The following is a 13,245-nucleotide window of genomic DNA, read 5'->3' on the forward strand; positions in this document are numbered from 1 at the left end:
AGGCTATTAGGTATACTCCGCCCACTTTTAGATTATATCTTGATCAAAATACACACAACATTAGTAATTTACAAATTACTCATTATATTTATGCTTAATATGAACTTAATATTAGGAGCGCTTTGCAGAGGGTATGATTTTTAACAACTTATTTAATATTATTTTCAGGTTATATCTTCAGGCTCAAGCTTTATGGACCCGTCGGCATTTTTAACAAAGCCACTGGAAATAGCGTCGAAACCATTTGAGATCTCCTCAACGCCACTAGAATCTTCACCAGAACGCTTCTCGGAATCAGAAAACTATAAAGTGACAGAACCAGACGACACGGAGATATCAGAGCCGTCTAAGTGGAGGAGTCCAGCCAGTACTAACGGAAGGATGCCCAGTGAAGAGTCCTCCTCCACCGCTGACAACTTCAGCGTCATAGATCTCGACACACGAGTGAACAAACACTCCAGTTTGCTAAGAAAATACTCTTTTGACTCCGACAGCAGCGAGATTCAGTCCAAGCAGTCCCCCAAACGAAACTCAACCAGAGCATCTCCTTTACTAGACCCACCTGTGAGCTTGAGCACTTTGAAATACAAATCACTCTTGAATGGTAACAATGATAGCTGGAACGACAGACGAAAGAGCTACAGCTTCGAAGACACTTCACCTTTATCGGAAACTATTCAGCACAAAAACGATACGCTAGCTATGGAATCCTCAACAGATAGCGGTATTTGTAAATCTACTGAAGTCGTAAACGAACCTACAGATGAGAGAACCCATCACATACACGTGGACACGAGCGACGCCAGCTACGAGCCTAGAGAGGGCTCCTTCAGGGACTGGCTCGCCAGAAATAGACAGTACAAAGAAACTCCTATTAAAAGTCATAGAGATAACTGTATCATCGAGGAACCTTCAGAAGATAAGATAACATTACAATCTGCAGGAAAAGTGTCCATAGCTTTACCAATGAATAATCAAATAGACGACAAATACCAATACATGAAAACTCATATCAATAATGAAGAAAGAAGAGTCAAAAGAGTTGAATTCTGCAAAACGGAACTACATTTTGCAGCAGATTCTGGGAAAGTTAATATAATAGCTACAGATGAAAAACCTCCTCCAACTAATGATTTTCGAAGAAGGAGAAGTGCTTTTGTACCAATTAAGAGTAATTTTGATAAACCTGTAACTTTGTTCGGTGAAAGAATTAACGATTTCACTCCTATCAATGATTTCGAGAGCAATCTGAATGGCGATCCCGGTGAATCCGATGAGAATACAGCAGCTACAAAAAGTATTCTCAAAAACAAAATTCCGAAACCCAAACCTTATCTCCTTGGAGAGAACATGGTATTTGGGAAGAATGATACTTACGAAAATGGAAGGACATTAATAGAAAATGTTGTCCCCGCAGCAGTATCATTAATTAACAAACAGTTACAACCAGAAGATAAGAAATATGTTCCTACAGTGATAAGCAATAAACAAAATGACACCAAGACTAAAAACGAAGGTCAGTTTCTGCATATTATAATTTTAATTAATAATATAAGCGCACCTAGTGAATGAACAAGAGCTTATTATATTTTTATTTTATTAATGTTTTTCATATATCTGTTGCAGGTTCAAGCTTCCATATCAAAGAAGAAATGAGTGAAAATCAATACTTCCAGAGATTTAAATCTGAAAGAAACTCATTCAGAGACGACTTTAAAAAGTTCCAAGATGTTGCAATCGAGTCTAACAATACTCGATCTGTTAAAGAGAAGCTAAGGAACTTTCAAACATCACCAGTCATTCAAGTGAAACCGAAAGCCAGAAAGCTTAGAGAAAATGAGTTAACGTATTTTGGAGTTGGCAATAACAAATCTAACGACGAGCAAAGAGAATCTTTACAGGATTCAATAATGCGAGTATATAATAAAACTCGTGAAACACATTCAGACAATGATTTGCAATCTGTCAAACTAATACAACGAGTGTCCAACAGCGTCTGTAACAGCGAAGCAGAATCAGAAGATACTCCTGAATATCAAAACCTCCCAATCAAAAATTCCCATGCTCCCCTACCTGTGCCTCGGCCACGTACTAGAGTTCTAAGCGATTACAAGACTGATAGGTATGCCGATGAGGATTCAGAAAAAGTGGTAATTTTAAAGCCTATCGTTGAACAAAGCTATGTAGTGCAAGACAATACGATCGAGCGGGAGTCACGAAGGTCTCGGCAGAGGCGACACGATGCTACGACAACATCGAAGACCCGCAGTATATCTGAGCCTCCCAAGCACAAGAATATTGTGGCCGCGTATGACAGGCCTAATCGAGATGGCAGACGAGTCTACAATGACGTTTCTAAATCTAAGTAAGTATACCTACTACTTATAATTATTGTTAACTCTTAAAATATTTTAAATTGACTCTTTCTAACTTATTTCAATTAAAATTTTAGATCGAAACGCTATGGTGAGAAGTACACAGAAGAGGTTCAAGAGCCCTTACATTGTGAAGAGCAGAATTTACCTGAAGAAGAGGCCCTATACGTCAACATCAACGGTGAGTCGGAGCCAGAAGTCAAACGCGTCAATTCGCCGAAGAATTCACCAGAACTTCAAGATCACTCCCGAGACCGGCATCGATGGAAGTCAAGCACTGATAGACATGAAAAAAGTCATCGAAAACTTGAAAACGAAACTATTCAAGAAGACCCTAACAGAGGATCGATAAAATCTAGATCAAGTAAGCATACAAATTCAATAGATCAACATACCGAATCAAGTAGGAAGAAAATTGAGAAAAGTTCGACAAGATCTCGCAAAGACAATACATCCGTATCAAGAGATAGAAAGCGCAGTGAAATTGTTTTACCTACTAATGAGCCTGATGTTATTGAGCTAAGGATTGCCGAAAAATCCCCAAACAAAGAAAGTAGACACTACACTCATAGAGAACGCACACATCAGTTAGATACGATTGAGAAGCTAAAAGATAACAAACACGGCTCTTACGGAAAAACCTCCTCTAAAGGTATCGACACAGTTGACGAAAGAACTAACTCAAAAAGACGCGAACGAAGCAAATCGAGGGACAAATCAGAACGACATTTAGACAACACAAAGGCCGCCGATTATAATACTCAAAATAAACATACTAAGCGAATCGAAGATCGTGACTCCACAGTCAAATCAGACAAAAATAAGCGCAGAGAGTATGTAATTAACTACGACGATAAAAACGGCACCGTATCGTCCATCTGTAAACTGAAGCCTGGTACCAAGAGAATGAGCACTCACCCAGAGAAAATAAAAGAGAGTAAGTCCAAATCTAAATCGTCAGATAAGAAACCTCATCGTAAGTAAGCTGCATGCATGCCTAATGACTACCTACTAACAAAATATTAAAACCGCATATTAAAAGTGAACGTGTTTCAGTGCAGTACCAGGAACCACTGTGGATACCGAGCGAGAGTCGCCACGACAGAAAGTGGAAGACAAAAGTGTATTCTCAACGAAACTGCCAGCTACTGTAGCTTACTAGTCGTGCCGATGTGTGTGAATCCTTAACATTGCGTAGTTCTCTACCAAGTATGTTAAAGTAGAATAATGATCTCAGAATCAATTCCTGAACTTTGTAAAACATAAGTTAGTTTTCAGTAACAGTTAATGTAATTTAAACGCAGATATAATGGACAAACTAAGTATTTATTAAATTAACGTAACGTAACATAAAATTGCCTTTTATTGCCTTAGTTATAACTTAGTAAATGCATCAGACGGTGGTTAACGGATCCTTGTCTTTTTGACTCACGTGGACCTGGACCTTGTTGTCCAGACGAGTCTTGAGGTTTGAGGAGAACCCCCTGAGGAAGCCCCTCTCAGAGTCGGAGTGGTTGGTGAGGATCACCGAGATCCCCTTCTGCGTCGCGTCCAAGATGTCGTGATGCAGCATCTCACCTAAACATAACAGGTGACTTTATTACTATAACCTTAAAATTACAGTATTTACTAAAGCAATCATCTAAAACTGGTGTCTTCGTTATAATTTCATGATGAATAATTTGTGTTTTCTTTAACATCATACATATAATGCATGGATGGATAAGTGTATCACATATAGGTATTAATGACACTCGATCTAGTTTGTAGTATTGTTTATCAAGTTCACGACATTTCATGCACTTACCAGTCAAGTAAAGATCAGCCTTAACCCCCTTGAGCACGGAAGCCCCGGAGCCGGCACAGAGGGCGACACTGCTGACGGGAGCAGTCACACTGCACCCGCGAGCCACCGCCAGCCGCACGTGAGACAAGCCAGTCACCCGCTTCACTCCATCCACTGCATTCTGGAGCGACACGGGCTCTGACAACTTGAGCAACCTGTGGTGTAACATATGGTTAGATTTGTGTGCGGAATTGGTTATGAAAAAAATATGACAGATTTTAGATTGTGGTCTTTCAGGTTTACATGTTTCACACCCAGTGGAAATTACCATTGAGTGTGAATACAGAAATAAAATATTTTTTCATCTAAAATAATTTACATAGTTGGTGTTATTTCAACACACCACACTGTGAAGTCTGGTTGAGAACCAGAGTTTTGTAGAGCTTCTGAGAATAGAATAGAATAGAATAGAATATTGCTTTATTGAACACCACATAAATCAGACATACAAAAACACATACTTATAGACTAGAACTAATGTACAATAGGCGGCCTTATCGCTGAGGGCGATCTCTTACAGGCAACCTTATATATAGCGGAAACAAAGTGACAATTTAGAGGGCGGTGTACCAACAATAACAAAATAATAATATAACTAACTATGTACCTACTTATAATAGCCTAATATAAACCTATAATACTGTAATACATACCATAAACAATACATACTATACATAATTATATACATACATATTATACAAACATACATATTAAGTATATATACAAACATACATATTAAGTTAATTAAATAACATTATTATACTAAACAAATTATAAAAGACATATAATACAGACACGGACTACTTACAATGATAGATAATGATTGTTTACCAGTGTTTTAAAGGTTTGCGGTGATTTAGCGCTACGCACATTAAGTGGCAGAGAGTTCCACAGCTCAATTGCCCGAACCGTAAAGGAGTGGCTGTAAAATTTTGTAGAATGCGCCGGATATTCCAGTAGAAGCTCCTGTGAAGAACGCATCGGTCTTCCTTGAGCGTTCAGTCGAAACTGAAAGCGCTCCTTCAGGTAGTTTGGCGTGCATGGGTTGAACAGGACAGAGTACAAGAGCGAAAGAATATGAGCATTCCGTCGAAGGCGAATCATTTTCGGAGGCCGAAAATTATCCGTATGCAGAAGTTTTGAAGTCGCTCAAGTTTGTTTAATTGCTCCTCTGTGAGATCTGGATAGCTGGCGTCTGCGTAGTCGAGTATTGGAAGAAGAAGGGTCTGAACAAGCGAAACTTTAGTAGATGTCGGTAGAAAATTGCGCAGTCGCCTTAAGGATGAAGCAGATGCAAATATTTTCCGGCTCAGTTCAGCCATTTGCAGAGTCCATGTAAGGTTGCTGTCGATATATACACCAAGGTTCTTCACAACATTGCTGAAAGGTATAATATTGCCATCGAAAGATATGTGAGGTATTTGGTGCCAATCAACCTTCGACCTCATTCTGGGGCTACCCAATATAGCGACCTGTGTTTTTGTGGGGTTGATTTTTAGTCCGTAAGATTTACACCATACAGATATGCTGTTCAAGTCGGAGTTAACTTTTGAAATGGCATCAGCTAAATCAGATGGTGCTGACTGCATATAGATCTGTAGATCATCTGCGTACAAGTGGTAGAAAGAAGAGAATTTATGGGATATACTATTAATGAAAATAGCGAAGAGCAGAGGAGATAAGACGCCACCTTGCGGGACACCGGCAGAGGAGTTACACCACGTAGAGAAGGAATCCTCTATGCGTATGCGCTGTCGGCGCCCATGCAAGTAACTGTGAAACCAGCCAACAGCTTCTGGAGATATGTTAAGTGAACCCAAAATTCCAAGCAGTATTTCGAAATCTACGGTGTTGAAGGCGTTACTGAAATCGAGCAATGCCAATACAGTAAGCTGACCTTTTTCCATACCCCAACGGACGTCATCGGTAATTTTAATTAAAGCAGTTACCGTACTATGTCCAGGACGAAAACCAGATTGAAAAGGATTAAGTAGATCATTTTGGGAGAGGAAGGAACTAAGTTGATGATGAACCAGACGTTCGAGAACTTTGGAAAGGAAAGGTAAAATTGAAATGGGACGGTAATCCGAGAAAGAGGAAGGGTGTGATTTTTTTGGAAGAGGGGTTATTTGAGCATCTTTCCATGCTGAGGGAAAAACCTTTGCAGAGATAGAGGAGTTAAGGATATGGGTAATGATAGGGATGATGACGTAAATGATGGGCATGACCATGTTTCTACTGACACTATCACTACCAACTGCGTTGGAGGTGATGGAAGTAATGGTTTTCTTAACATCACCTTCACTGAATTGGCTCAAATGAAAAGAGGAAAAGCCGGGAGTTGGTAAAGTAGAAATGTGATTGAGTGTCTTAGTTTTAATAGCATCACAAAGAGCTGAAGTTGAGGAAAAATGAAGATTCAGAGAATCTAAGTTTAAATTACTAGGTAAGGAGCTATGCTGTGGTTTTCCAACTCCCAGTGACTTCAAGAATCTCCAGACCTTAGCTGGATCTCCATTTTCAATGGATTCATGAATATGGCGTCTTTGAGCATTTCTACACGCCTTGTTGCAGAGGTTACGCGCAGTATGATATTTCTCCTTATTAATATCTGTAGGTCGGCATTTATATCTATATCTGAGCCTATGACCAGCTGTGGACGATTACGTCCTGAAGAAGATAATTATCATACCTGCCAGCACCGACACCAGGCTCGCTGCCAGGCAGGATGGGCGCACTCTCAGCCAGATGGAAGGCTGTCGCCAGCCAGTCGTTGACCCCGCCGCTCACGGCGTCCCAGCTGGTGTGCGGTGAGTACAGAGCGATGCGGCTCTCCAGCAGAAGCGAGACTATGCGCTCTTTCCATGCACTGAAAAGTTATTTTTACATTTATTACACTTGGGTTTTTTAACATGCAATTTTTATGGATAGGGTGACAGGACTTTGGGGTGAGTTTTGGGAATAGAACTATATTAATATATTTTTCTTGTCATAGGCTAGATTGTGGTTTTTGAAGACTCTTCTTGTTTTAATAAATCATAAAGTACCTTTGTGTAATAGCCTTGAGTGGTGCGAATATTGGCGGGTGGTAAGAGACGATCATTTCACATCCGAGCTCGCTTGCTTCGATAGCGACATCTTCCGTCAAGTCATTAGTAAGGAGGACTTTGGTGATGTTCCTGGAAAATGATTATAAAAACGTACTTACTTGGCTCTTTGCTATCACAATTTGCAAACATAATTCAGTATGCTTTACGATTTAAACAACACCCACCTTTTGGTATATGGCTCAACCAGCAGCCCAGTGTTGTCCCAGCTTTCAGCAAGTTGTTTAGGGGCAAAGTTCTCCAGTGCCTCCACAACAGTTTTTAGGGACACCCCAGTGATCTCTCCCGCCATTACTGCAGGTTTCACTGTTGAGTACAGGCGCTTAGCAAAATGGTTTACCAGGCTGCTTCCGACTTTCAATATCATTAGATGGCAGCTACAATAAAAGAATGTCTAATTAGGTATCCTGAAAATTATGCACACCTTATTGTCAGCATGAAATTGTCTTACCTTATGATTTATTGCAGATTTAAAATTCGTAGGTATTTAATATATTTGAATTGAAAATATGTGTACGTATAGAAAAACATTATATGAATAACAATGGACTAACTTTATTTACATAAACATTTCCTTAATTAAAGTTATATGGGTGAAATCGCCAAAATTTGTACATTTTTTGTCCATTTCTCTTGGTTGCACTAAAACCTACTAAATGAGAAAAATATAACAACTTCACATAGAAAATTTTGGTAAATCATATTAGTAGAATAAGTAACGTATTAAATTATTTGTATTTTATCATATTTTGTACAGTGGTTATTGAAATTTACATAAATTTAAAACTTAATAAAAATATCATATTTCTTTGTTATGCTCTTTGTAACAGTATTTTTTTGTATAAAATAGTATTAAATCTAAATTATTTTACTGGCATCACCACGAGCAAAAGTTTTCTTAGAAGTGGCGTTAGTGTCGCGTCTCTGCCATTTTGTTTGTAGTCGTTATCGAAGTTATAGTGAACTCGGAAGAAAAAAGACTTTTCAGTGTTCCCCTTTGTAACAACCAAAAAATTAAGTTAAAGGAAAGTATTTACAAAGTAATTCCTGCACGTAAAATCATAATTTCAGTCTGTTTACTATGCAGTTAGTAAAATTTTCGGAAAACTAAATCCACGTGTGTTAAAAATATTTTTAGCTTATGAACGTAAGAATTTTTGTTCCATTTTGTTACAATTTTCTTTGTAACGTTACAAAAAGGAAAGCTAAGGGCACATTCAGACTGACAAGAATGTGATGACATTTTTTAAACTAATAAATTACAAAAACATATTAGTTGTACAGAAGTTTAATTTCAATTATCCTAACTAGTGATACCTAATACCAAAATAATTAATAATTCAATTAATATAAAAAAAACCTCATAGATATATATATTTTTTAAATATTTTTGTTCAATAATTACGAAAGTAGTTCGTTTTTTAATTATTGAATAGGTACCGGTCAAAATCATAACCCTCCTTTTCGCTTCGCCGTAGTGCTGATTAAATAAAAATTGTTTTATTTATTCATAGTAGTGTGATCGAGTCCGTATAGTTCCTTTTTGTAACATTTTTGTAACGTTTCCCTTTTGTTACGTTTTTGTTACGTACAAATTTTGGCGATTTCACCCATATTATACATTATGATTGTATACACAGTTGTGTGGTAAAATGGTTCATTATACTTTTACTCCTCCAACTTCCAAACCTTAATGGAGCCATCATCGCTGCAGGAGAGTAACTCTTTGTTCCCAGTTGGGTTCCACTTCACACAGTTCACATCCTGAGCGTGGGCATCCAGCTTGGTGCTCACCAGATCAAATGTTGGTGCGTTAGGGTCAGAGTCCACAGTCTCTTTAAATATTCTGATGATATCATCACCGCATGCAGTGGCAATTAGACCAGTCTTGTGACACCAGGCTATGTCATAGATGCATCTAGTGTGATACCCAGACAATGTACAGACACATTTCCACACAGCATCCCTATCAGCCATTGCTACTCCTTCTTGGTTGTCAGGTTTGTATTCCTTCCATATTTTAACAGTGTTGTCGTCACTGCATGTGGCGAGCCTCTCCCCGGTCTTGTCGAAGGCCAGGCTCCACACAGTGGACTCGTGGGACTGCAGAGTGGCAATGCAAGTCCAGTCATTGTCATTTGGGTCCTCTTTGTACATTTTGACATTGTTGTCATAGGAAGCTGAGGCTAAAATGTCCAATGATGGATGCCAGGCTACCTACAAAAATATCAATTTGAATACAAAATATATGCAAGAAATATTTGCTAAACTATGAATTAAGTTTCGTATTTTGTTACATACTTTCTTGACATCTTGATTATGAGCATTGAGTACGGCTGCACATTCATATTCATCATCTCCAGCGACCTCCCACACCCACACTGACTTGTCACGGCCACAGGTAGCCAGGAGGTGACCAGAAGGCGACCATGCTACACTTTTCACTTCATTCTCATGTCCTTCTAATGTAGCATTGCATTCAAACTGACCTAGTAATAACATATAAATAGGTTTATATATTTTTGTAAAAGCATTTTATACTTCATTACTTTCAATAGATAAGACACTAACCACTTTTTTTGTCCCAGATGGCTGTGGTAGCATCAAAGCTAGCAGAGGCCAGTAAGTTTCCACAAGGAGACCATGCAACCTCCCTGATGGTGCGCTGGTGACCATCCACTAACACAGCCTTCACCTTCCACTCCTCACCCTCTTTGTGCCATAGTTTAATAGTTTTATCTTCCCCACAAGAGGCAAATATATTTCCCAGAGGGTGCCATGATACATTCCACACAATGCCTTTATGACCCGTAAGACTCTGTGTTAGTTCTAACTTAGCCATATTTCTGTAGGCACATGGAAAAGGTATGTTAGATATGAAATATGGATTTCATTGTTATCATTTATATCATATACTTGTATGTATCATATAGTTGCAAAGTAATCTGTTTTTTTAATTTAAATATGCATATTAGATATTTAATTTCATGCTGACAATAATTTGGACTAAAGCAGACATTTTTATAAAAGCTTACAAAGTCAGCGACTTAAATAAATAGTTTCGATAAATAGATAACCAATTTTTCATCATCATCCCAAAGTTTAGAGGTTATAAATTATTAAAAACAAAATTTGATGTATATACGTTTTATATACTTACCAAGTTACAATTTAATGGCAGACTACAAAATAGCAATAAGACTCCGCTTCACCGCTTGTTTAAACTTATTTTACACGATATTCCAAAATATTTTTCGATTCGCGATCGCTGTTTTCAATTTCACAACTTTTGACAGTTATCACAGAATAAAAACTATAAAAAGTTGTCAACCGTGGAAAACTGGAAGTCGCTCAGAATAATAACGGTTGTTAAAGCTCAGTTGCTCAGTAGTCATCTTTTTGTTAGCTTGATAGTAAGTACTCAACATAGAAGTAAATTAATTAAAATGTTTATCAATCTCGTCCCGAGTTTTGATTCTGGTACGGCGTTCCTTACCACTCACCACTACTACACGAAGCAAACCACATTTTTTTATTCCGAGGGCCACTGTAGGTTCGTGACATTTCATCACATTTCATATTCATAATAATCTGTGAAAAATAAAAAATAAGTCAAACCGCGCGCACATCGGGCTTATACGGTTTTTAGTTGAAAATAAATATAAATCACATCTTTTTAGCAAATTTAGCCACAAACAGTGAATAAACAATGTGTGATAATCTTATAATTCCACCGCATCTTAATGCTGAAGTTTATAGAAAAGATTCAAATGTGTCGGTGATGGCACATTTGGATTACATTCGCATGCATAATGGTAAATTTACTTCATATTTTCCCATTACACAAGTTTAGAAAAGGATTATAACTTCATGCTCCGATAATATAATGTATAAAATCTAACTTTCATAACCTCTTCAGATGGCACTACACTAATCGGATGCTCTGAGCTTACCGGTCGCTACTGGAACGGTGGAGCTAAAGTATTAAAAACTTTGGAAGCAGACACCTTAGACAAACTAAGCGTCGCTTTACCCAGTGGAACCGCAGACGGATGCTTTATACAAAATCCCGACAAGGTTTGTGTATTTTCTCACATATTTTGAAACCCAATTTAACCAAAAAATTTGCTAAACAGTCCTTGCCCAATAGAGACCTGCCCTCTTTCGTTCAGTCCAACTTAAAAATTCAATGTCTCCACTCCATAGAACCCTCCTCTTTGAAGTCTGACTAATATTGTATTCTTGTTAAAGTTGGTCAATTTTTATAATATTTCCAGTTATTACTCTGCCAAGACTCGGGGTCAGTCAGTGTCTGGACGCATGGCACCGGGGCGTGGGCTGCGTGGGAGGAAGTGATGACGGTGTCGGAGCATGACGATGCAGTCATGGCTGTGGACTGCTTGGACCCTGTCAACCATTATGTCACCGTTGCTGCAGATGGAAATATAAAGGTTACTACATTTTTTCATAGCAGCATTTTCTGTTGTTATTTAAAGTTAAATTCATATTTGAAAAACTATTATCTAAAAAGACACCTTCACTGACTTGTACAATATCTTACTAAATAAAATGTTAATTACTTGTAATTATAAGTAGTAGTCACAATTATTATTTATCTCCATAACATGGAGAGCTGATGAGTCTTATAATCTGTAATGAATTATAATTTTTCACATTTTGCAATCTCAGTAAATACTGAACATGTAAAATTTGCAGGTCTGGGACATAAATGAGATGATCTGTGAGAACAACTACCTCGGCTGCCACAGCATGATGATCACGGGAGTTGCAGTGAAACCGCAGTCCATGAGCTTTGCCACCTGTTCCCTAGATAGACATGTTTCACTGTGGGACAAGGATTCAACAGAGAAAATCAGTGGTATGTACCTATAATATAAAACAAGACTTATTTAACATATCCATTATGTAGATAATATAATAATAATATGTTCTAGTATCAATTCTATACCAATTTTTTTGTAGTCACTAACATGTGACTCAGACTTGAGTGACCATAAGCAGTTTTCTTTGGCGTGTCTAAATTGTACTTGATTATTTAAAATATACTTTCAGACCTAGCAGTACTGGACGCGGGAGTGCGTTGCTTAGAGTGGCTCAATGAGGATCACCTGCTGGTTGGTGATGAGGCGGGAGTGCTCAGCCTCATTGACATGCGGAGTCTGAAGGCCCCACAACCACTTATTACATTCCCCGCTCCCGTACATAGGATTAAATTTAACAAAGAGTAAGTTTTCCGTGACTTCATAACTATAAAATGTAGCATTTACCTTACCTGAGGCATACAGACTGTAATCAGATCCAAGATTTTGCCATTATCAGATTGGATGTATTCTATTCATATCATATTAGTAAGACCACACACATTTTAAATTAATTTAAAATAATTCCATGCAAACTCTCATGTGAAGATACTAATATTCCCCCTACCGTAGGTATACAACCATACATACTTTTCATCTTACTTACAATATACTTACTTTCTTTACAGGTCCAATAATGTAGCTGTGTGCTGTGATAATAGAATAGTGTCAGTTTACGGAATAAGTGAAGACTACAAATTGAATCTGGTGTACAAAGATAACCGACACAATAACTATGTCAGAGGTATGACCTGGCACAGTACAGACAAGCAAAAACTTCACACAGTGGGATGGGATGGCGCTATCAACACGCATTTTGTGCAAAAATGACCCTGATTGTAAGTGATTATGATGATTATTGTTGTTGATTACTGCTCTCGAAACAAAAATACAGATTATAATTTGTACTACAGTAGCCAGTTTTCTTTGACCCAATTATAATAGTTTCTTTTAAGAATCCATGAATGCCACAGCACTATGCAGCATCTGCCTGGATAAGTGGGTAACATCCATATCTGGGCTCATGCTGAAGTCCT

The 13,245-nt window shown here is 38.0% G+C and overlaps 3 protein-coding genes across 5 annotated transcripts in view; 2 read left to right on the forward strand and 1 right to left on the reverse strand.

The window, feature by feature from the left end:
* Positions 1-3,730, forward strand: part of LOC105380582 — a 21,252-nt gene extending 17,522 nt beyond the window's left edge. The window contains exons 3-6 of one of the 2 annotated variants that reach the window (XM_011550171.3): positions 169-1,516; positions 1,627-2,365; positions 2,453-3,312; positions 3,432-3,730. In XM_011550171.3, coding sequence (XP_011548473.3) covers positions 169-1,516; positions 1,627-2,365; positions 2,453-3,312; positions 3,432-3,529 — 3,045 coding nt within the window. In that variant the 3' untranslated portion in view covers positions 3,530-3,730. The remainder of the gene's footprint in view (positions 1-168; positions 1,517-1,626; positions 2,366-2,452; positions 3,313-3,431) is intronic. The other variant, XM_011550170.3, reaches the window with a different exon arrangement.
* On the reverse strand, positions 3,683-10,646 carry LOC105380581 (probable cytosolic iron-sulfur protein assembly protein Ciao1). Of its 2 annotated transcripts, XM_011550169.3 has the most exons (6): positions 10,489-10,645; positions 7,496-7,705; positions 7,269-7,400; positions 6,914-7,090; positions 4,183-4,376; positions 3,683-3,953 (listed from the first exon to the last, which is right to left on the reverse strand). In XM_011550169.3, the coding sequence occupies exons 2-6, from the start codon at positions 7,693-7,695 to the stop codon at positions 3,769-3,771; spliced, it is 888 nt and encodes a 295-aa protein (XP_011548471.3). In that variant the 5' UTR covers positions 7,696-7,705; positions 10,489-10,645; the 3' UTR covers positions 3,683-3,768. The 2 variants fall into 2 exon arrangements, with proteins under 2 accessions (XP_011548471.3, XP_011548469.3); XM_011550167.3 differs by lacking the exons at positions 3,683-3,953; positions 4,183-4,376; positions 6,914-7,090; positions 7,269-7,400; positions 7,496-7,705 and adding exons at positions 8,941-9,545; positions 9,630-9,817; positions 9,900-10,174 and having other exon boundaries at positions 10,489-10,646.
* Positions 10,647-10,917: 271 nt separating this feature from the next.
* Positions 10,918-13,121, forward strand: LOC105380583 (methylosome protein 50). The gene is made up of 6 exons (XM_011550173.3): positions 10,918-11,143; positions 11,248-11,405; positions 11,606-11,779; positions 12,045-12,207; positions 12,402-12,573; positions 12,838-13,121. Exons 1-6 carry the CDS (start codon positions 11,038-11,040, stop codon positions 13,037-13,039), a joined length of 975 nt encoding a protein of 324 aa, XP_011548475.3. The 5' UTR covers positions 10,918-11,037; the 3' UTR covers positions 13,040-13,121.
* The last annotated feature ends 124 nt before the right edge of the window (positions 13,122-13,245 follow it).

The sequence above is a fragment of the Plutella xylostella genome, chromosome 10 (assembly GCF_932276165.1).
Source record: "Plutella xylostella chromosome 10, ilPluXylo3.1, whole genome shotgun sequence".
Lineage (NCBI taxonomy): Eukaryota > Metazoa > Arthropoda > Insecta > Lepidoptera > Plutellidae > Plutella > Plutella xylostella.